Raw genomic sequence first — 25,706 nt, forward strand, 5'->3', positions numbered from 1 at the left:
ATATGTATGTTATGAACAGTAAGTAGTAAGGAACTTTAATGTCCGGCATTATTGACAAACATAATCTTCAGTTTCTTACCAGCAAATCAAAAACTGTACAAAGGACAGGGCAAAAATCAGGAACAGTTAAGAGATATGATGAGCACACATAAATTAGAACTAAAGGGTGTAATATTACAGTGTATTTTACATGCAAGGTGACGCCTTTTCAGATTCCCTAACTACAACGAAGGTTAGGTATCTGGAAATGAAAGCCTTTAATAACTACAGATACATTCTTGTTAGCCAAAAAACTACCAAGTGTTCTAGATAGTACTGTGTGTGAGAATGATCTACAAAATGACAAAATGAAATGATATGCAAAATGTTTATTAACCACAACTTATTAACATGGCAAAAGGATAAACTTTCAGTCCATCATTATCCTGTTCAGGTTCAAAGGATGGCTGGAGTATATCCCTGCAAACAGGTCCAAGACAGAGAACCTAATCATGGATGGTACATCAGTCCATCAATGGTCTACTCTGAATTTCCCTTACTACACTAATAAACAACATAGTAAAGACAAGAGATGGAGACAACTGGTGGCACAACACTGGGTACCAAAGCTGGTAAGGAAGTATTATGTCATACATTATCACTGTTTTATAAGCTCTACTGTTATAGTCCAATCTGATCTCCAGAGTATTCATAGTGTTTCTGCATGTAGAGATAAGATCACATTGTCAGAGACCAAAGATTATAGACTGTAGCTCAGCAAGGAAATGTAGTCATAAAAGAATATATGCTACAAAAATTATGACACACCCACACCCACACCCATGCAGGGTTATTTCAAAAATCCAAGAATCAAGTTATCAATCATTCATTTTTTGTTCTCTGTTGTCACTGGTCTGTCCTCCATTAGTGCTGACAACTGCTGCTGTGCACAGGAGAGGAAGAGCTCCAAACTGGATAGGTTCCTCTGACGAATGACGTGTTCAGCCTATAGAATGGAGCAGACATGAAAGTTTTACTTTTAAAATGAAAGTTGAATTTCTACAATGAAAATCAAAAAAAAAGGTTTTCACAGCGATTATAGAGCATTCTCAAAAATTAAGACTTTGATTTCTTTACATAAGCAGTGATCAGAATGTGATAAGGAAACAGAATTAAAAGCAAAAACAAGAAAACACTAGTTCTAACTTTGCACAACTATCTACATTAGATTAACTCATCATCTGCAGAAGAAACACTTGAATCAGTAATGCAGAATATCCTTCAAGCTAAAGATTACTTACAGTGAACACAGAAATGTTTCTTGTACTAGTGTCACAGAGAGATAAAGCCATGACTGTGGCTCAGGTGACTCAAGTTTGAGGCATTTGATAGCAGACAAGGATGACATACATACTCATCTTTGGTGGTGGTGGGGCATGTTGGGAGTTCAGGCTGAGGCAAGAATACATGGGATGAAGGAAATGCCATACTGAGAATGTGGAAGAAAATAGAAATGTTATCCCTTAGGAGTCCAGGGCAGGATGTGTTAATGAAGCACTCTGTATCACCTACACAACTGACAGTGTGAGCACACTAGGGAGGGAAATTATGACTAGCTAAATTAACCAGTAGCCTCAGTATGATAGTTCTTGCTGCATCTCGCTTCACTTGCCCAGGCAAGCCTCGTACCCCATGAGCCTGCGCAGGGAGAAACACAGACTTCCATGCATGGTTCCTCTCTCAGAATGGGAGACCCTCACACTGTGGGTCAAAAAAACATCCCCATAAAGAAAAAAAATGGCTCTTGTATTTTATTCCATATTATCTGTTGTGAAATATTAATACATAATACATATGTTCTTAATGTACCAGCTGATCTACAACAGAATTCTTCTTGCTAGATACTTCATTGAGTATTTCTCTTCTGCCAATCATAATTTGGCACTTTTTTCCGTAACATCCCAAACATGGGAGCATTTTTTGTGTGCACAGGCACAAGACATGATGTCCTGCACCACAGATATAAGCATATGGATCCTCACAGCTTATCAGTTTATCCCAATGCCTCTTGACATAACCTTTGCAAACATAAGAAAAAACATTTTTGACATTTCATTATTAAAAAGTGATATAATAATACACAATTACCTGACATACAAGGAACTTTAAGAGTTGCAGTTGGCTGAAGAGCCATTCATCCACAGGGGAATGTAAGGAGGGTGTCCCTGACCCACCAGGGGAGGTCCTTGTGTTGATCAATATGGTAAGAAAGCATATGTCATATCTATCATCATGGATCCTCCTGTATGAATTCTTTGACAGGCTGAGCCTAGGGTGGAAGAAGCTGGAGGATCACACAAGCACAAAGCTCAGCTGGTTGAGCCTAGAAAGGTTGCTTAATTCTCTGAGTTACACTTGTGACTTGTTGAAGCTATGTACCAAAGACCATGAAGCCATCATACAGATATTTGCAGTGAAGACGGTCTTAAAGCAAACACTGGTGACAGTCACCTCTAATGGGCCATAAGCTCTGACCGCAATATTTCCCAGTGGGTGCTTAGCTGTTTAGTGGCACTCTAATAATGATGCTAACAATCCACTTGGAAAATGTCTGCTTGGTAACCACAAGCTTTAGTTCCTGGGTACAAAGGAGATTTGATCCATTTTCCTTGAAGCAAGCACCAAGTACTGGTAATGCCTGAGGTGATGGTGCACATAAAAGGACTCTTTCTTCTCTCACCTGGCCTCTGCTACTGCTAAGAAAAGAGCCTCTGAAACATCTTTCAGAAAGAAATTTGTGTTTGACTGAAGGACACCTTATCCCTGTGAAAACCAGATATAGCGCTCAGTGCAGAAGTGCCTGAAGAGATTCAATACATAGAGCAAATGGATAGTAAGATAAGGGTTTGGCATGAAAAAAGTGGTATGCTTGGGTGGTTGATGAGTAAGTGTGTTTACCATGAAGCTTAATTTGTACAGAGAGGAAATTCAATGGGAGATGCAGCACTCTTCTAAGGAAATGCTTGTTCAACCAATGCTGTGCCATAGTTGTACATTTCACAAGTCAATAACACACAGCAATAGACCTTGTGTGACACCCAGTTAATATCCTACCAGACTGTCAACAATAATGTGACATCTCCCACTATCCTGGGTCAGTAACTACGGAGCTTCAGTCCTCACTACTGACTACAATGTTGAAAAGTCACTTAAACAGGAGTATTATTCTACAATTTCCCCTAAGAGCACAACAGGAACACACTCCATAACCTGGGAGTGGTCTGTATTCTTCTGTCCACCCCAAATTTGACTCCTTATTACACACTCCAGAGCAATGTGTCCAAGTTTAAGACCTCTGATACACTCACGCTTAAATAAATTAAATCTCACACATCCAAACAGTTGTGGGAAAACCTGATACAGATTTCCAGCTGTGTCCGTTCCTCAAAATAATATGGTAATGCTGCCACCAATCAGAGTGTCTTCATGCCCTTTAAAGGGGTGTCCAATTGTTACAATTAGATATTAAAACACATAGTAGCAAATGACCTAAGCAGCCAGGCTTTCAGAGTGGCCTGGGAAGTTATCAAGGCAAGTATAAGCACTCTCAAATCACTAAAGATAACACTGATTGACCAGCCACAATATAAGTTAATAAAAATATTTAATAATGAGCAAAATGATTAAAAGTATAAAATAGTAATTCCCAATAAACAAACAGAACTCAAGCACCAGGAAAATGAAATTAATACCGAAGAACAGAAATCCAACATTTAGAAAAACTCTAACTGATCTAACTGATTTGTTATAACTTCCTCTCTGACTAAAGAACACTGTTCTTGATCTAAACTAAATTGCTACAACAGAACAAAGGCAGGCTTACAGTTCTTGTTGAGTCCTTTTTGAGTATCCACTGCACAGTACATCTTTGAACAACTCTCAACTGGATGTTAACTGACAACTACTTCTGTAACTCACTAAAACTGTCCTCAGCAGGCTCTTTTATAGACTAGCCTAACTGTCACAACTGTTCCAGTTTAAATTTTCATTTCATATCTTGAAAATCAACCAACAGCTGCTTTCTAAAGTTCCTCCTGTCTTGCATCTTCTGACAGCAACACAACTGTCAACATTCCAATCACATCATCAGCAGATCAGCTGAATATGAGACAGTTTGCCTTTAGAATCTTTCTTCACAAACATGTGCAGTTTGAAATGTAAAAGGACAATGTTCATGTCTTTAAAACATTATGTACAAGCAGATTATAAATCAACATGTAAGAGCTAATTTACAATGTCATAGCTAGTCATACTGGTGTATAATAGGTCAGTCTGAAACTATATACAAAACTTCAGCCAGACATGCTTGCACAAATGACAGGGTCTAATTCCTTCACACTTTGATAACTGAATAACTAAAAATTATAAAGGTTCCTGATATGTCAAAAGCACCTGTTTCCACTTGTAGGTAAAGGCTTCTTATCAACCTCAAGCAATTATTGAGACTCTAGCAAGTAATCTAAGACTCTGGAACATAAACCTATCAAGATCAGGATCTATATCTACTATCAGACCCTCAGGTAGAGAAGGTTGTTAGGCCACCAATGGTAACTATTCCTGGCTAGGACTGAAAGGGTTTATTGTACCTTTCTGAACCTCAGGGTCTAAAATCATAACTTTGCAGCCACTAAGGGGTGAAGAAAATGAGATTTGGTCTTTCTTCAGTGAGATTTGCAATATGGTGTGGAATCAGAAGGAGTGGTAATACAACATAAAGGGCACTGCAGTGGCTAGAGAGAGAGAAGAAATGCATCTGCTAGTATCTCCTATATCCCTTGCTCAATTTAGCAGAAGAAGGAATATCCACATTATCCTAAAGAAGTAAAGAAGTCAATATGTGGAGAGCTCAACTTCTGGAAGACCATGAGCAGCACAACCTCTGAATAAGCTATGCCAGGAGAAAACTGCATATATGGTTTAGAGGATCTTCCAGCTTATTCACCTCAGGGATATGAATAACTAAGAAAGTGTTGTCCAAAATATTGCCGACTTCCAAACCGTGTACAACCCTGTGCCAGCTTGCTTCTTTTGGCACCATAAAATGGAATTGCTGCGTGACCTGATAAGAAGTAACTGAAGAAGCAGCAGTTTATTTCTAGGCACTCAAGACCAGAAGCACTGTTCTGAGCCCCTAATGGCTGACATGGAGTCACTTCTGCAGATAGTTTACACCCTCTGCATCTTGTGGAAGCTTAATGGATTCCCTAATCCTCTATGTTAGTGCCTGTCATCAGGAACTGTGCTAGATTCAGATACAGTGCAGGGGCCCACCAGAAAGTCAGTCCAGGATCTGGCATCAAATGTCTAACAACAGAAAATGATCTGCAAGCACATGATGGCTTTGAAGTCACTGATATCCACCACAGTCCACTGCAACTTCTTCTTCAATCATTAAAAGAGCACCATAATGACAGTGGATTCAATTCAAGCCCAGAAGGTGTAGCAGTGGTCAAGCCTTAACTGTAAGCTGCATCTTCATCCATGATTTCAAACCCATGATTTTCTTGTCTCATTCCAAGGGTAGGACTGACTGACACTGAACTGTATCCAATTCTACTCTGCTAAAGAACTTCCTCTGAGCAAGGAACAGAGGGGATTTCTTCTGTTTAGATCATCCCTCAGAACCAAATCCAACTGAGTGCCCAGAAAATGTCTGCCTCTAAGATATCTTAGGATATGGCCACCAGGAATTAGCCATCCAGAAACAGGATCATCGCAAGAGCCTTCTTGTCTAAGGCTTCAGGCACAAAAAATAAATAAATCATCATCTTCTTTTAGCTGTTCCCGTTAGAGGTCGCCACAGCGGATCATCTGTTTCCATTTATTCCTGTCCTCTGCATCTTGCTCTGTCACATCAACCACCTGCATGTCCTCTCTCACCACATCCATAAACCTTATCTTAGGCCTTCCTCTTTTCCTGTTACCTGGTAGCTTCATCCTTAGCATCTTTTTTCCAAATATACTCAGCATCCCTCCTCAGTACATGTCCAAACCAACGTAATCTTGACTCTCTGGCTTTGTCTCCAAACCTTCCAACCTGGGCTGATCCTCTAATATACTTATTCCTAATCCTGTCCACCCTAGTCACACCCAGTGCAAATCTTAACATCTTTAACTCTGCCACATCCAGCTCTAACTCCTGCCTTTTTGTCAATGCCACTGTCTCCAACCCATATAACATAGCTGGTCTCACTACCCTCTTGCAGACCTTCCCTTTCACTCTTACTGGTACTCGTCTGTCACAAATCACTCCTGACACTCTCCTCCACCCACTCCATCCTGCCTGTACTCTCTTCTTCACCTCTCTTTCACACTCGCCATTACTCTGAACTATTGATCCCAAGTATTTAAACTCATCCACCTTCGCTACCTCTACTCCTTGCATCCTCACCATTCCTCTATCCTCCCTCTCATTCACACACATATATTCTGTCTTAGTCCTGCTGACCTTCATTCCTCTTCTCTCTAGAGCATATCTCCATCCAGGGTCTCCCCCACCTGTTCCGTACTCTCACTACAGATCACAATGTCATCTGCAAACATCATAGTCCACGGGGACTCCTGTCTGATCTCGTCTGTCAACCTGTCCATCACCATTGCAAATAAGAAAGGGCTCAGAGCTGATCCTTGATGTAATCCCACCTCCACCTGAAACGCATCTGTCATTCCCACCGCAGACCTCACCACTGTCACACTACCCTCGTACATATTCTGTACCACTCTTACATACTTCTCTGACACTCCCGACTTCCTCATACAATACCACAACTCCTCTCTAGGCACCCTGTCATATGCTTTCTTTTAAGTCTACAAAAACACAATGCAACTTCTTCTAACCTTCTCTGTACTTCTCCATCAACACTCTCAGAGCAAACATCGCATCTGTAGTGTTCTTTCCCGGCAGGAAACCATACTGCTGATAACTAATCATCACGTCCCTTTTTAACCTAGCTTCCACTACTCTTTCCCATAACTTCATGTTGTGACTGATCAATTTAATCCCTCTGTAGTTACTACAGCTCTACACATCACCCTTATTCTTAAAAATCGATACCAAAACACTTTTTCTCCATTCCTCAGGCATCCTCTCACTTTCCAAAATGTCATTAAACAATCTGTTTAAAAACTCCACTGCCATTTCACCTAAATACCTCCATGCTTCCACTGGTATGTCATCTGGACCAACAGCCTTTCCATTCTTCATCCTCTTCATATCTATCCTTACTTCCTCCTTGCTAATGCATTGCACTTCATGATTCACTATCCCCACATCATCCAACCTTCTCTCCCTCTCATTCTCTTCATTCATCAACCCCTCAAAGTACTCTTTCCATCTGCTCAACACACTCTCTTCGCTTGTAAGTATGTTTCCCTCATTATCCTTTATCACCTTTACATGCTGCACATCTTTCCTAACTCGGTCCCTCTGTCTAGCCAATCGGTACAAGTCCTTTTCTCCCTCCTTAGTGTCCAACCTTTCATACAACTCTTCATATGCCTTATCCTTAGCCTTCGCCACCTCTCTCTTTGCCATGCACCTCATCGCCTTATACTCCTGTCTACTTTCTTCATCTCTCTGACAATCCCACTTCTTCTTTGCCAACCTCTTTCCCTGTATACTCTCCTGTGCTTCCTCATTTCACCACCATGTCTCCTTGTCTTCCTTCCTCTGTCCAGTTATCATACCAAGCACCTTTATAGCCGTCTCCATTACTAGCTCTGCTGTAGTAAATAAATAAATAAATAAATACAACAAAATAAAATAATATCTTTGTGAAAATGCTGAGTCCACGGAAATCCCAATTGCAACAGCTTCACAGTTTCATAATTATAACAACTGTGTGTAGGCCACAACAAGCCCTTTAGAATGCAGGCTCTGGATTTACTAACTACACAAGAGATCCCAAGCATGACCAATAATCTTTTGATTTCTTCCATTGAGCTGCTCTGAATAAATTCCTAGGGATAACTGCTTTAAACCAAAAGACACTAATAATTCTAACTCCAAAGTACTTAAAATCATTAATGTTTTCTTAGATTAGAGTTACCCATACAATTATTAAATGCAGGTTGTCGTTTGCCATTATTTTCAATCCTTTATCACTCAGACAGTTTTGCAGGTCAGATAAATATCTTCAATATTTAGAAATGGAACACCAATCTTAATGTCATCTACACATTTAATTGGCTAGTGCTACCATCCTAAAGGGTTCTTGTAAGAATCAATTTAAAAGTAAAAAAAAAAATCTCTCTTTTTTTTTTTTTAAACTAAAGCTTAAACACTGTAGTTCTCAGTGCAGACAGGGTATAAACCATAGCAACCATTTGCCAAGCAGCTTGTTATAGCCTATAAGAAGTTTTTTTTTTTAACTAAAACATGAACACTGTAGTGCTCTCTACAGGCAGTGTATAAACTATAAAAACTGTTTATAAAAATATATTTTTTTGTTTAACTAAAACATGAGTGTCGCACTGCTCCGTGCAGGCAGGGTACAAACTGTAGCAAATGCTGCAGTTTATATCCTGCCTGCACAAAGTAATCAGGTTTTAGTTTAAAAAAAAAAGAGAGAAAGATACAGAGGGATTTTTACAATGTAGCAAACAGTTGTTAAAGTTCAGACCATACACAGAGTGCTATAATACTCAGGTTTGACTACAAATGCAACAGAAGAAGATTGAGGCACAACACAGAAACATGACCTGAATGGCTGAGCAGGAAAAATGCCTTTTATTTTGCTCTTCAGTGGAAGACTGTGGGAGGGGGTGTGGATCTCTAATAAGTCTTAATACAGTAAAGTGCCTTTTTTTTTTAATCTTCACTTGAACAGCTGGTGGTGGTGGGGGGGGTGAGGGCTCTGGTTCATGGTATCAGCACAGGGTGCTGACTTACTCATCTTTGCTTCTGATATCATTTGATAGTTAAGATAGCACAGATTAAAAAAAAAAGAGAGAAAAAGAAAATTGTATGTTCTACAGAGTTGTTATACTGTAGATATAAGGCTGAATGTAGTGAAGGCAATTATCATACAGGATATATCCAAAAACAATATGTTCTTTAAATCCACAAGGCCCTTATTAGAATTAAGTGGGTACTGAAAAATAAATAAAATAGTGTTCTTTAACTATAAAGCCATTCCTAAATATGCTATTAATGGCTGAAATGCATGTTCCAACCTCAGTGCCAAATCTGAAGCTTCTTTGGATCTACAGCTCTGACTCCACCCCTACCCATAATTTCCTGTACTCCACCTTAGCAGTTCAGATCGAGTTTGCTCCTCTCTTACCATATGTAGACAGTCCTAAAGAAAAATCCCTAATTCAGACAGTCCCAGTCTGTAGAGAAAGAGTGGTTACAGTCTCACATGACTTTGCACAGACAGGGTATAAATGGTCTACTCAATGATCTCAAAGCCATAGGTGACAATATGGAAGGGGGCAGGAGGGAGGGAGTTTGAATTGGATGAAAATCAGACAATATGGACCTAACGTTATGGTAAGTACATAACTTTTATATCCAATGTTGTCTATTTTCATCTGTTTCAAATATATGGGACAGAATCCCAAGCCGTCAAACTGCATGGTATCAAGGAGGGTGCAGTGGTGCAGTCATAGTGTTGTTGCCTCACAGCAAGAGGTTCCCCGGTTTGATTCTCGGCTGGAGTGCCTTCTGTGCAGATTCTGCATGTCCTCCCTGCATCAGTATGGATTTCCCTCGGGTGCCCCGGTTTCCTTCCACGTTTCAAAGACATGCATCTGGAGCATTTCTCCCCAGGCCACCTCTGAAAATCGACTTTCCTGGTAAACAAATGTTAAATAAAAAATATATTCCTAAGCATGGTGGACCCAAAGGAAGAACATGATCTGGATTGTACATACAGTTGATAGTGACACACGAAGGTGTGCACTGTGGGCAAGGTGGTTGCAGCACAAATGTCATCAATACAAAGTTCTTTAGAAAAAGCTGTAGAAGTTGACACGACTCTAGATGAATAAGCCTTAGGTTTCCTTGGTAAGGGCAATTTTTCTTATTGAAGACAAACAAATATGATTATCTGGCTGGCCGTCAGCAAGCTATTATAGCAACAAAATCTCTCCTGTCTTCAACCCATTTCCCTGGGAGTCCAACAAGGTTCTATCCTTGGCCCAATCCTCTTCACAATCTTCACAAACTCCATATAGCTACAAGCGGCACCACACTCATACAGTATGGAGATGATTCAACCCTTATATGTGCTGTTCCTACTCTCCAGCAACTACAACACATAACACAACAGTCATTTGCAGCTGTAGAAGCTTAGCTAACCAATGCTCAACTAATATTGGGGTCTATATCAGTTCCGCAAAAATCCATTTCTGCGAATACCAAAAGAGCGACACATATTAATCGAACCGCGAATAGACCAAACGCACTAAACCGTGAAATTTAAAACATCGAACGGTCATAGTCGGCCAACCCCACCACCCGCTACATACTACCTACCTAAACAAAATAAATAAACCACATACATACACTAACCAAACCCTATTCCTAACCCTAAAGTAAAGCATCAAAACCCAACTTCTAACCCTACACTAAACCCCATATACACAACTATCTATGTACTATCCTTAACCCCTCCCTAAACCTAAGGTCCTTACCTACCGCACACTTCCCCTACGGAGATATACCCTAACCAAATAAATAATACACATAAATACATTTAACAAAACCCTACTTCTAACACTACATTAAATCTTACAAACACTACCTATGTATACACTTACCTTAACCCGCACCCTACCCTAAGGTCCATACCTAACGCACACTTACCTTACGGAGCTATACCGCAGAGGGACCAACCAAAACACTTTGATATTCTGGATTTTGCTGTTTTGGATGTTCGGCATTTACGTAGTTCACGCAATACGTGTCGATCATTTCGTATTCGCGGAAATGGCGTTTCATTCATCTGATAGGGAGCCCTAATATTGAACTGCCAAAAAACAAAACAAATCCTATTTCACCCTACTAGAGCCCCTAACACCCGTTTTGCATTCAATGTTACCTCAGTTAATAACACCATCATATCCCCAGTTTCTAGTACTAAGTTGCTAGGGGTCACCATTGACCAGAATATGCTATTTAACACGCATATTGCCTAGTCCATAAAAAAAGTTCACAAAAAGCTAGGGTGCCTCTACAGAAGTAAACACTATCTCACAGCAGACACCAGAACAACCATTGCTAGAACCCACCTTACCTCAACCTAACTTTATGCTTCCCTACCTTTTCCAACCTAAGAAAATCAGATTTAATAAAACTAGAAACCTGTTACAATAAAATGGCAAAATTTGCAACAGGCTAGCTATAGATCCCACCACTGCCACTCTCAGAAAACTTTCATGGGTTGAACTCCCACATTGCTAAAATTCAATCAGCTCAAAATGGCCCACCAAACAATACACCAGCCTGAAAAGACTTCAGCTCTAAAGAACCTACTAGCTCACTACTCAAATAAGCAGACCCTTCGCTCTAGTAATAAGGCATTACTAGAAATAACAAAATGCAAAAGTCATGCTGGAGAAACTCTCTACTCCTGTAGTGTCGCCAAAGTCTGGAATAGCCTTCCATTTGACATTAAATCTAACACTAACGTAGTACAATTCGATAAACTACTAAAAGCTCACATGTCTGCTATATGGATCTGCCCATGTATTGAACCTGGCTAAAATAACAAAACTGAAATAAACCTAGTTCACCTAACAGACTGCCCAAACTATTGCCCCAGACTAAAACCAACTATCTAAATTATTCTATCTCTATCTAACTCACTCCAAACTACCTAAATACTTTCTAAAAGTAAATACCCACCTACCCTCTTCTACTTTCTCTCCACACTTTTCTGACTTTACAAATCTCTTAGCGCAAGCTTGCATTTACTGACCAAACATATAAAGACTGTATATAAAGTATTCAGCTCCAACAGGTCTGTTTGTAAGATTTATTGTACCCACCACTAGTATGTCTAACTACTAGTCTAATTGTTTTTTCTATGCTATATAAAATCCTCATACATTGTAATCTGTTTACTCTTTAAGAAATGCTATGTAACCTTACTATTACTCTCTTTAGAAACATGTTGTATAATGTGATGCTGCTAAGTTGTTAAGTTTCTCATGCAACGTATGTCTTGGAGCTTTTCTCCCCAGGCCTCCTCTGAAAATGGACTTGTTCAGTTGGACTTTCCAGGTAAACAAATTTAAAATAATAAACATACAATCTGATAACCATCTTGATAAAGTAACATTAGCCACTGCTCTTCTAAACTTTGGTTTAGAGAACAAAATGAACAACTGATCATAAACAGTACTGTTCGATGAAGATCAAATTTAAGTTATCTGTGGATGTCTAACATGTGCAACATGTACTTTCCTTTGCTTTAATATCTGGGGAAGAAAACTAGTAAGTTTATGGACTGGTTAAGATTTACTTTGGATGCCACCTTAGAGATAAAAGATGCATTGGTTCAAACAGAGAGACTGTCCTTGTGGAATACTAAACAGGGTCACTTACAAGAGACTGCCTGCAACTCCAAAATTTATCTAGCTAACATAACTGCTACTAGTAAAATTATCTTTCAAGTCAGGAACATTAAATCTGCTTTGTCTGTGGGTTTAAAGGGAAAATTGGTCAAAGTTTGCAGCAAATGGTAATGTCCCAAGGACGAGGTGGTTCTCTGACTGGTGGTCTTAACAGAAAAGTGCCATTCAAAAAAGCTTTGGTGCTTTTCAATGAAGCTATAGGACTTTCCTTGCATCCAATATGAAAGTTTGAAAATAACTGCCATTGGAACCTTGATGGTAGAACAGTTAGACCCTTTAACAAAGAGCTTGGATAAAAATACTACTGGAACTGCAGCTAAAAAGGAGATGAGCCCTTTAAAAAGGCCCAAATAGAGAATCTATTAATTTACACTGGCATACCTTTCTAGTTGCCGGCTTCTGGGAAGCCTTGCATCTTTGGTTACATTTAGAATTACAGGTACCATGCAGTTGGCTTCATGGCCTTCTGATGGAAGCAGTTCAGATGGATGAGTTAATAGGTTTGGATAGTGATCTAACATCCATGGTGGATGTATTAATAGAAACCACAGATTATCCTGGTCTTGCAGTGGTCTGCTTTCTGTATGAATCTGTTCACTGGGACAAGGGTGGAAAGGCATACAGGAGACCCATGGCCCAATTGTGGGGACCAGAGTGTCCCTCAGTGACTAACTCTGTGGAGGGATCAGGGAAAAATATCTGCTGTATTTACTGTTGAGATAGGAGGCAAACAGGTTACAGCAAAGCTGGCTTCAGTGATTTAAAGTGTGCCACTGCTGGATTGAGAGCACACTCATGAGGCATCTGGACAGTTCTGCTCAGTTTGTCTGCTAACATACTGATAGACCCCGGGATGTGCAGTGCTTCTACAATGCGGTAAGAAGCCATCATCCATTGCCAAATGCTCATGGTCTCCTGACACAGAGGATAAGAACAGGTTTCTGATGCCCGCGCACTGGCCAGCAATCAATCCTCACCACTATCACCACTGAGTGGCATCCATATAGGGAAAGGATAACAAATACACACACACAGTAAAGTACTATTTCCCATAAGAGCACACAGAGATCAGAGTCAGTCTTGGGCTGGTTTCTCTCTTTCTCTCCAGATCCCCAATAAGACTCCCCCACTGGCACAGCTATTTGGTCTCGGCCTAGTGGGCAAGCTAAAACCTCCAGCACCCTCTCTTGTCAAACTAATGCTTCATGTCCCTGCCCAAGTAGCTGACACACACACTTTGAGAAAAGAGTTATATACAACCACACAGACACTCCTGGAAAAGGCTAGCACAGATTCCCCAGCTGTGCCCCCTTTCTGCCCAGACTATATGGTAGTACCAGCTGCCACCACTCAATAATATCAGCTGCTAAAAAGGCCCTTAACAAAGGGTGTCCATTTATTACTGTGCAATATTATTATCCAAATGGTAAGTGTAACTAACAGTCGAGGATGATTTGGAGTGGCTTTGTACAGTATCACTACATATATGGAATGTACTCTAGAGCTTATATTAACTCTACACAAAACAGCCACAGTTGAAAGGTTTGAAAATATTTAATAATAAATAATAAAAACACAAAACAATACTTCTTACTACACAGTGCTAGTCAAGAGTTCAGAGATCACAGAGAAATGCTCAAAAGTTCTGACATCAATACAGAAAAAAACTAATCTAGTCTTCCTATTTCCTAGCTATATCTAAGAGAAAACACAGTTCTAAAAATAAACTTACATGCAGAACAAGACAGTGCTGGTGAGATGGATGTTCTCAAGACAAATGCTTCAATGCCCTCATTCTTTCTGTCCTTAAATTGATAACACAATACCACTGATTCATTTCAGATTACATAATTTCTTTCTGGTTCCCAGGCTAACAGAACTCAGGTTAATATCCCTTTTGATCTTGCAGCTGGTCAGAAAGCCAGAGGAATAAAATAAATTATACATGCAAATTCTAGCAATTAACTCCGGCCACAAACAATAGGCAGAATGCCTCCCTCTAGACATCTCGGCTCCGAGTTTTAGATCAAAGAATTTCATAATGCTTGACTTATCAGCTTTCTTACAGCAGAGTGCACTGTTGTTACATTTTTTTTCAGTTTAACATCAAATATAGTCTTTTCACATTTTACGAGAACAAGCCTGTCGCTTACATTAATATTTATAAATGACAGAATTATCTACAGAATTCTATCTGGCTAGGCTGGCAGCCTTCACCTATCTTCACAAGGTTCTCCCCGTTTGCTCATGTATCATACCACTGCCATGCTGTCCATCTGTATGGAGATCACACTCTCAGGGAGGAGATCCTAGAAGGCCTGCAATGCTAGAAGGACTGCTTTCAACTCCAAGACATTGATGTGAAGATTGGCCTCTAAAGGTGACCAAGTACCTTGGACAGTTCTCCCTTTGAATTGTCCCCTCCCCAGAAGGGAGATGTCCATGGTTACCACCTCCACTGCTGAATCTGAGTTGAATGGGGGACCCTCTGTAACAGTTAGGGACGTTATCCAACAGGCAATGTCTTGTCTGCAAACTTCTGTAAATTGTATCTCTGCATGCAATGGATAAATTGACTCAGACCATCGTACAGCTAAGGCTCACTGTAGTACCCTCATATGGTATCTGGCTAGAGGAGCCATCAGGATTGTGGATGCCATGAAACCTAAAAGACATAGCACTAATCTCTTGGGTGATGATGGATGATGTAGTAGCTGCATGACTGTGGGTTGGAGTGAGTAAACCCCTGACTGGAGAGGCTAGCTATCTGATGGGTGGTATCCAGGTGGCAACTTATGAATTATACTTCCTGGTCTAAGGACAGGTGGCACTTTGGAAGATTCATAGTTATACCTAGATCCAGCAGCAGTTGAAGTGCCTGGTTCAAATGGTACAATAGTAGATGTTTAGAGGTAGCCTTTAGGCACCAAACATCAAGATATGAGAACACATGGCTCCCCAGCAGATGCAGGTGCACTGCTACCAATGTCTTGACCTTGGTGAATACCCTGAAGGCTCTGGTGAGACCAAAAGACAGGGCTCAGAACTGGTATTTATTGGCTGCTAGCCAGAAATGGAGGAATCTCCTGGAGTGCTTTGCTATCTTGATATGAGAGTAGGCATGGAGCACATCCAATTTTCTATCCTCAGCACAGGTAAAATGGAATGAATTGTGACCATATGGAATTTTGTCTGTTTCATTTAGGTGACTGAGGTTCAGAATGGGCCTGAGGTCCCCTATCTTCTGTAGTAATAAATGAACTTTGAGTAGACTCGGGATTGTAACTAGTATAGTGGACCGGTTGGATGACTTTTTTTTTCTAACAGCTTTGTAACTTCTATAGCTGCTGAGTCCCAATGACTGGATGGAACATCAGGGATTTTTTTCTTTTTCTGAAGCAGAAAGGAAAAAAGAATTGAATAGCCTCTGAAGACTATCTTTAGTACCCAAGAATCTGAAATTATGTTGAGTTACACTTGTGTATATAAAGATAGGCGCTCCCTGACTGGCTCAAGTGTGCAGCAGTCAGGAAGCCATTCAGTAGCATTGATAGTCTTTCTCAGTGAAAGGATCATGAAAGACCTGGTTGTGCAGTCCACCTCTGCCCCTAGGGCACCTCCCATTAGTATTACCCCCCCCCCTCTGCCACAGGAGGGTCTATCACCTGAACAGCCATGGTAAGAAATCTGCAATTTATTGAACCACATCTTTTTCTCTAGTCTTTGATTTCAGGAGCAAGATCTTTGTGGCTTTGAAAAGAAGATTCTCACTGCAGAGAGAGTCTTACCATCCTGTTGGCTTCTTTTGAGTATGTCTTTGACTTTAGGTCCAAAAAGAGTTGAAGCATCATGGGGGGGGGTTAACAAAAGATGACTAAATGCCTTCCACAAAATCACGCAGATGCATTCAGGTGTGGCAGCACATGGTAATGCCGGTGTCTGCCACTCTGCTTGGGCCATCAGCAAAACCGGAGGGCAAACGCATGGCATGTTCAAGGTAGATTGTAGGGCAGAAAGCTGGGAGTGTAATTAACTGTTTCTGAATATCCACAGGTAGTGTCCCCAAGACAGACTTGGAAACTCCTTTGGTCAAGTATCTCTGGAATCCGGTCAAATGAGCTAAGTAATTCAGCGATCTAAGATTGAAAGTTGCTGATGCTTAGGCCTGCATCCCAAACCTGTCCATCACCCTCAACTCTCTGTTAAGAGGATGAACAGAGGAGCTCTTTTCAGATAGCTCTTTTGTTATGGTTGCTGCTACCACCATAGCATGCACTGGCAAACCCTTGCTCAAATGCTTCCTGTCCTTGGGTGTAGCTAAAATATGATCTACTTTTTTTGGGGATGGGTGCCAACACATAAGAGTCTTTCCATTCCCATTGAGGTTTTATCTTGAGAAAGCCCGGTAGTGACTGGGAGAAAGCGCTTGGTTTTCATTTGGAGATCTAATAAAAGCTTTTCAATAAGCTGCGTTTGTGTTGGTATTGGCCACGCAAAGGATTTACAGCATTATATTTAATTGTTGCTTTCCGGGTCCTGTTGTGCTGGACTTTGTTCTTTTGGCTTGGGCTACATTTTTTCTGACTTACTCCATTCCCATTGAGCCATAAGGTTAGTAAGGGAATGAATGTCTGGTACCATCCAGGACAATGTTGGGCCAGAACCAAAGGCTTCCAAGAACAGTGACTCGTCAGGTGAAGGGTCTTGGGATTACCATCCCCCTCTTTCAGAATTGACATCTTCAGAGAGGGATCGAGATGAACCCTCCCCTTCCTCTACATCAATGTCTTCAGTGAAAGACCCTTGAGAGGAGTCTATCTGCTTTACTTTGTATGTCTTTTTTTTGTGGTGACCTTCTGGAGGAGTTTCAGAAGGGTCCCATATCAGACTGGGAAAAGATGAAGAAGACATCCTCGGAAGCCACTGGAACTGAATGTCCCTGTCTGACAAGATGATGAGAATAAGCAGCATGCTGGGGCATGGGTGGAACTGACCCAGTTGGAGACACCTCATTCTTGGAATCTGGCAAGGTCCTTTCAAGTGCTTTGAAGGCTAAACCCTCAACTGGAACTGAGGGCTCTCTACGATTTGAAGATGAAAGCCAACCTTCATCATTGATGACTCCCAGCCCTGAAGCTGATCTTGGTCACCAGCTATCCAGGGCTGAAGCACCGAGAGGGAGAGATGGCTCCAAGAATCTTGGTGTCAACTCACCGTTCCCACTCCAGTCAGAACCCAGCACCAAAGCTTCAGCTCCAAGACTCCTCTTTATCCGATAGTACTGGTGTTGAAAGAGATAGGGAATCTGCTGGCATCGAAGTGGTTAACATCTCCAGTGCCGACAAAGGTGCTCCGAGTTGAGCCAGATCCACTATCACGAGTGCTGAAGATTGGATGAGTATGGGAGCTCTGAGTAGATGGGTATGATGGGCCATACTCGGTACCTTCCCAGGAGATGGAACAGGTATATTCCCAAGCTGGATTTGAGTACTCAAAAAATTCTTCATCATCCTGTTGACATCTTGCTCTATGAGAATCTGAGATCATGGCCCGGAGAATCTTCTATCCTGCAAAACAGAAGAGTGAAGAGTAGGATTGTCCAGATTCAGACAGAACCTTGGTTTTGAAGAGGGAGATCGGAACTGAGGGACCCTTGATTCTGATCTGTGTGCACATTTTGGGTTGGGCCTGAGTGAAAGTGAAGGCTCCAGAGAGCATTCTTTAGCCATTTTTGAAGGAAATTTATCTGGCTTTCCTGCTGAAATCTTTTCCTTTCCTCTTTTATACTAAATATAAAAAAAAAAGACCAAAAAAAACCCATCAGGATCTAGGCACACAATGTCAGGAGGACATATTTTAATAAGAACAAGATACTTGAAGGTGAGAGAGAAAAAATATATGAAATGGAAAACAGGTCGAACTACACCTTTGAAAAGTGAAACAAACAAGCTGGACAAAGTAAACATAGTGTGAGACAAGATCAAGAAAAGTTTAAAGAAATTTCATATAAAGATATTGAGTATAATAGGAAACCATTTTACAGATACATAATACGTGGAAAGCGTAAAGACATTCAAATTGATAAAATGTGCAGATTTGAAAATTTATTTTCAGACACAACAGACTATAGGCATATTTACAGAACCTTAAGCAAAACAGTTTGGCTTCACAATGGGGGTGATAAGTTGTCTTACCGTCATCCAGGTAAAGTCAGATACTGAAAACAAATTAGATTATATTGAAAAAGAATTATGCAAACTGGATCCAAACAAAGCACAGGGAGGAGAAAGAATTAGTAATAATGACCAGAGAACATATCTATTATTTACTAGGTCATATAAATATTGGGAGATTCCTTAAGATTGTGGACATTTACTTATTACCCTTGTCTTTAAGGGAAAGGGAAATAGGACAAACCTAGATTCATACAGACCCTTAAGACTACTTTCATGTTATGAGAAAATAATGGAGAAGGTAATATTGGATAAGTTATTGTCAGAATTGAGAAAGGTTGGGACTTAAAACCATATATCAGCATGCTTATGCTGAAAATAGTTCTATTACCACCTCTAACATGATGTTCTACAACAACGTATTAACAGCTATGAATGAAAAATTGTGCTGTGCTGTAATCTATACAGATTTAACTTGTGTGTGTGACATAGTCATACACAAAACACTGATCAATAAATTAGAACAACTAGGTATTGCTGTACTCTTGATAAGATGGCTAGCTGCATGGCTTACAAATAGGACATGGCAATAGTCACACAGCTTTTGGACAGGTGAATTTCTTGGTTATAGTCAGGATGTCTCACAGGGCTCTGTCATTGGCCCGCACTTGTTTAGACTGCATCTTTCACATCTATCTTTTTCATCTGAGGTGTTCTACAGTCTGTATGAAGATGACTTGAATTAGGTAAACTGATTATATGTGTTACAGACTGGGCAGGTCTGCAAAAGAACTTGACTAAATTGACTATTTAGCACAGGAGAATAATATACAGATAAATACATCAAAAACTAAGCATATGAGATGTGAAAGACATAAATTAAAAGCTAAATATTTAATACAGCACACGGTGATCGAAACTGTAGATTCATTTAAGGACCTGCGTATATGAGTAGATACAGTTTTGAGTTCTTCTAATCATATCAACCAGTTGGTTAATGATAGTTATAGAACTACATGAAAATCAGAAATGATGAAGTCATTGTTAGTTACATTAGATCCAAACCTGAACATGGAATAAAAACATGGAAACATTATAAAAAAACAAGAATGAGTAAATTGGAAAGAGTACAACAAAAAGTACAGTTGTGTACCTACCATAAATGTAGATGTTCGAGTGTATTCACTGTTGCAGTCATTACACTTGGGTTATCCTGCTGGCAGGCTACCCGCAGTCGGCCCGAGTTCCAAAGTCTAGGTCCGGCGTTGGTTGCTGTCACCCCTTCCCTGACGTCAGTGTGCCAGGGGTATAAAAGATGCAACCGACGCCATTTTCTTCAGTTTTTCTTGCCCCGGATGTCAGGTACCCCCAAACAGGAAAGGCTGGAAAAAATTATGCCAAAAAACATGCATGTACTAAAATAAACATTTCCTTCATCTACAAGCAAATACACCACATAGGTTGTATAGAGTTGAGAAGTACAGAAAAGTCCCAGCAATGAAAAAAGGGGGATGGTGGGTGGGTAACCTGGACTGCAACAGTGAATACACTCGAACATTTACATTGATGGTAGGTACACAACTGTATTATGTTCATCGTGTTTCACTGTTGCAGTTATTACACTTGGGTTGAATCCCAAAGCTGAGGTTAGGTGGCATGGCCTAAATAGGATTAGGAGAGGCTACCAGGCCCTGCAGAACTGCAGTGGCAAAGCCTTCTCTGGATTTAGAGTAGAGAGGTAAGTGGTAGTGCTTGGTGAAAGTGTGCACTGAACTAAAGGTTGCAGCTTCTAAAATATCTTTGGTTGGTACTCCTCTGAGAAAGGCTGCTGCTCTGGTAGAATGTGGCCTAATGCCCTTAGGCACTGATTTGTCATGTTGTGCATAGCAGAAGTGAATGCAGTGTCCTATCCATTTTGAAATTGTCTGCTTTGAGATAGGCTTTCCTTGTGATCCTGCAGCATAAGCTACAAACAGTTGCTCAGTTTTTCTGAAAGCTTTTGTTTTGTCCAAGTAGAATCGTAGCTGTCTGTGTATGATCAAAGTATGCAGAAGTCTCTCCCCTCAGTTTTGGGCGGCTAAGAACTTGCTGTATTCAACTGGACGTATAAGAGAATTTAAGTACCTTTATCTGCACTTTTTTTTTCCCCAAAAAAATACAGCATTTAAATTGATTTTAACTGTGTGTTGCAGGAATATTAACTGAACTGGAAGTTAGTCAGTGTTTGCTGAATTTTGTTATTTGCTAGTAATTACAGGTGTGGGGGTAGCCACATTCTTTGATTTCCTGTCCTTGCCTATTTAAGTGGTACAGTGTGAAATATTTTCTGCTTAAAAACCTCAGCTTTGGCCGGCTAAGAACTTGCTGTATTCAACTGGACGTATAAGAGAATTTAAGTACCTTTATCTGCACTTTTTTTTTCAAAAAAAATACAGTATTTAAATTGATTTTAACTGTGTGTTGCAGGAATATTAACTGAACTGGAAGTTTTGACTCTGTTCTTCAGTTAGTCCCATCCACCCTCCCTGTTTTTGTTTTGGTGTTAATCTTAGTGGCCTTGAAACTGCCCGCCTCTCTTGTAAATTTGTGTTTGGATACTCCTTCTGGGCCCATCTCATTTGCTCACTCAACTGAGTGCAGTGAGATCATATTCTGATTTCAGGCACTCCTACTGTGTACAAAGAGAGCATCTGGGAAACAGAAAAAAAATTTAAGCTTGTTTCCTGCCTTTCCTGTTAAGTGGTATAGACTATTTGTAGGCTTCTGAGCCCCCAAACCCTTCTGTGTTGGAGGGAAGCCTTCTAGCTTAGTTTTTTTCTTATAACTAGCCAGTTTTCTAGTTTCAGCACTCAAATCTGTTTCTTTGATCTCAGCACTTGTTCAGAAAAAAAAAAAAAAATTCATCTGCTTTTACTGTACTTGTGTTTCTACCTACTTTATTTTACTTTTGCATCATCTTAAAAGTACTCAATTGTATTTATTACTGCTTGGTGTAACTCATTCTAAGCCTTTTGGTTTAAACACTTGGGCTTCGGACCAGTTGTTTTGCACTGAGAGGGTTTGTGGTCTGCACTGTAGTGGCAGAACAGGTAGCTTACATCCTTCTAGGTTGGGAACTGCTGATTGAGGGCTCAGTGTCTGTTATTCTAAAAGTGTATTAATTCTGGTTTAAGCACTTGGGCTTTCAGGCCAGTTATTTTACATTAAGAGGGTTCGTGGTCTGCACTCTTGTGGGAGGAGAGGCTGGACTCTGCCCTTCTGAGCTGGGAATTTCTGGTTAAAGGCTTATAGTGCATGCATATCTGAACTGCTTCTTATTGAAGTTGGTGCGCCTTGTTTGCTGTGGCGTAGACTGGATTCGGGCCTGCTGGATCTAGCTTTGTTTGTGTAACTTGAGCACTAATCCAGACATTCTCTAAAGTATTCAATTGTATTTATTACTGCTTGGTAGTAACTTGATTAAAGTGTAGCTATCATTCTAAGTCTTTTGGATTAAGCACTTGGGCTTCAGACCAGTTGTTTTACATTAGGAAGGTTTGTGGCATGCACTGTGGTGGCAGGACAGGTAGCTTTCATCCTTCTAAGTTGGGAACTGCTGATTGAGAGCCCAGTGTCTGTTATTCTTAAAGTGTATTAGTTCTGGTTTAAGCACTTGGGCTTCAGGCCAGTTATTTTACATTAAGAAGGTTCGTGGTCTGCACTCTTGTGGGAGAAGAGGCTGGACTCTGCCCTTCTGAGCTGGGAATTTCTGGTTAAAGGTTTATAGTGCCTGAATATTTGAACTGTATCTTACTGAAATTGGTACACCTTGTTTGCTGTAGCATAGACTAGATCCAGGCCTGCTGAATCTAGCTTTGTTTATATGCTTGTTGTTTGTTTGCTTGTTATTTCCCTGGAACGCTAATTCCACCTAATACGTGGCTTCTCAGCTTCTGTGGATCACTAGTGATATCTGCATTGCTTACTGTACTTATTTCCTTGTTTCACTTGAAAGAAAGTTACTGTTTGTCGTTTTTGCATTTAAGTTACCTGTAACACATTGCACTTAAGTTACCTGGCACTTGCTCGCTAAAGCAATTATATAAGTCAGCACTAAAAATTAAAAGCACTACACCCTCACTCCCCACTGGCCCTTGTTTTCAATTATTAAGGAATTCCCAATATTATTCCAGCATGTCCAAAGATCAGTTGTCAATCTCCTCTCCGGTCCAGCTGGTGAATCTGGGAATCTTGAGGCAATGTTACAACTGCCTCATGTACACAGACAACCCTCTCCTCCTCCCAACAAATTCCAACACATATGAGAGATGCAACCATATAGCCAAACTGGAGGCTAAGCTCTCTCAACTCAGTACTGGCATAACCAGTCAGGAGGAGAAGAAAACCACACTCACTACAATTCCAGTCTCACATAGACCTACCACGACAGCAAACCAAACACATAATCACACAAAAACATACTCGGAGGCTCTAAATAAAGATCTACCTAAGCAGCAGAGACCTCCAAAGCAGACACCCAAGCAACCGCAACCCCAAAACAAAACACGTGCAACACATATCTCACAAAGCCAGTGTGCCGAACAGTCACAGCCCTTAAGACTAAACAACACACCTGATACACTTGTAATAGGTGACTCTATCGTCAGGCACACTGACGTCCCGCTCACCAGGCTGAACAAGGCGAGGGTCACGGTGAGCAGCCTGTCGGGCGCTAGGATCTGCCACATAACACAAGCACTCAGGTCACTCCAAGGCAAATACAAATATGACTCAGTCATTGTCCATGCTGGTGTGAATGACCTGAGACGTACCTCCCTGGACTACATGAAAAGAGACATAAAGGAGCTCTCTGAGCATGTAGCCCAGGCCGGTATGACCCTGACCTTGAGTAGCATCTTAGCTTCACCAAGAATGATGCCACAATATGAAGACAAGATGATCAATTTCAACAATTGGCTTAAGTACTGGTGTCATTCAAAGGGGATCCAATGCCTGTCAGCTTGGGATGATATGCTCGACAAGCCACGATGCTTCGCTAGGGATGGCTTGCACCTGTCACCCCTGGGCTTTTGGATATTGGCAAAGGCTCTTGCTACCCCCATAGTGCCTTTTTTAGGCAAGGCTCAAAAACAAACCCACCTCCATAGGTATCACAAGGGATAAGAAACTAAGAGTAATGCTACTCAACGCCAGAAGTCCAAACCTCAAGATGCACTCGAAACTCTCCTTAGCATGGAAAACATCGATATCTGTGCAGTAACAGAAACCTGGTTCAGGGCTCCCGAGAGCACCCCAGCACTACCAGGTTATACCTCATACCATGCTTTTCAGCCCCAAAACTTGGATTGAACCACAAAAGGAGGGAGTATCGATATTCATCAAAGATACCCACACCTCCAGGCTGGTGGCAAAGCACGAAGCATCAGAGACTATCCATGTGCAACTAACAGTGGGTAAAACTGCCTTCCAGTTTATAGCCTGCTACAGACCACCCTCCCAAACCCAGGAACCCCACTCTGCCTTTCTGAGAACACTGGAAAATATGAAGGTCTCTCCAAACACCATTATATTGGGCGACTTCAACTACCCAAACATAGACTGGGAGCATTACTCTAGCTCCAACACCCTAGCCCAAAGGTTCCTAGAATTTATAAACTCAAATGCTATGGAACAACTTGTTACCACTCCTACAAGAGGGGAAAACATACTGGACCTGATCATCACCAACATGGGGACTCTATGCTCCAGACCAGAAGTGTATCCCTCACTGGTAAGATCAGACCATAAACTAATCTCACTGGATATTCACATCCCGACCCCACCCCCTGCCCAGAAAACCACAGTGAAAAACTTCTCTAAAGCAAATTTCACACTCCTCAAAACCGAGGTGGAATCCTTCAAAGCCCCTGGGCCTGTGGAAAATACGGCCCAGACCGCAGAATCCTTTATAAACGCATTCTATGAGCACCTTCAGGAATGCATGGATCATGCGATCCCAAATAAAACCAAGACCCAGTCCACCAAAGGCAGACGTCCTGTCTGGTGGACCCCAGCCATAAACAAACTATACAATAGAAGGAGGAAGCTACTAAATGATAGAGCAAAATCCCAAAAAGGGAAGGCATCACTGATCAGTATTAGCAAAAAACTACGGGCACTCATAAAATTGTCTAAGGCCAGCTTCGAGATAAAAATTGCACAGGACACTAAGGATAATCACAAGGCTTTCTTTAGTTATGTTAGGAACCTGGGTGGTAATTCCCAGATATGCTCAGAATTAGTCCAAAATGACAAAAAATACACTGAACCCACAGACATTGCCAACATCCTAGCTGAGAGGTTCAGCGCAAACCCCCCCTCCCTCCCCACCAAAAGGGCAAATATCTATCCCAGCAGAGTGCTGCCCCCCTGACATCTCAGATGCTCAGGTAAGAGCCGCCCTCTCCAAAGCAAAAAAACACAACATCAATGGGACCAGACGGTGTCCCGGGCTGCGTCCTACATGAACTCCAAGAAGAGCTAAACTCAAACATAAAACTACTGTTCAATCTCAGCCTTACTACAGAATATGTGCCCAAAGAGTGGCATACAGCAACAGTGGTCCCACTCCATAACGGTGGTCCTCAACGGATCCTGGAAACTATCGCCCCATAAGCCTGACTAGCTTGGTCTGCAAAGCTATGGAAAGGATCATCATGGACCTCATAAACAAAGATATTGGGGACCTACAGACACTGGATCCTACCCAGTTCGGCTTGGTTAAGGGCAGATCCTGCCTCTTAAACCTGGTTGATTTCTTTGAAACAGTCACCAAGGCCATTGTGAGGGAAGGTGGTCCACACAGCCTACCTGGACCACGCAAAAGCCTTCAATACAATACCCCACTCGGGCATTATAGATAAGCTCACCAGC

General features: G+C 41.1%; 1 protein-coding gene across 1 annotated transcript in view; it reads right to left on the reverse strand.

Moving 5' to 3' along the window:
• Positions 1 to 353: 353 nt before the first annotated feature.
• The window catches only part of CCDC91 (coiled-coil domain containing 91), a 1,729,462-nt gene continuing 1,704,109 nt past the window's right edge, over positions 354 to 25,706 (reverse strand). The window contains exon 13 of the mRNA XM_044088193.1: positions 354 to 985. Coding sequence (XP_043944128.1) covers positions 866 to 985 — 120 coding nt within the window. The 3' untranslated portion in view covers positions 354 to 865. The remainder of the gene's footprint in view (positions 986 to 25,706) is intronic.

Source organism: Protopterus annectens, chromosome 11.part0, assembly GCF_019279795.1.
Source record: "Protopterus annectens isolate FY-2018-M chromosome 11.part0, PAN1.0, whole genome shotgun sequence".
NCBI classification, from domain to species: domain Eukaryota; kingdom Metazoa; phylum Chordata; order Ceratodontiformes; family Protopteridae; genus Protopterus; species Protopterus annectens.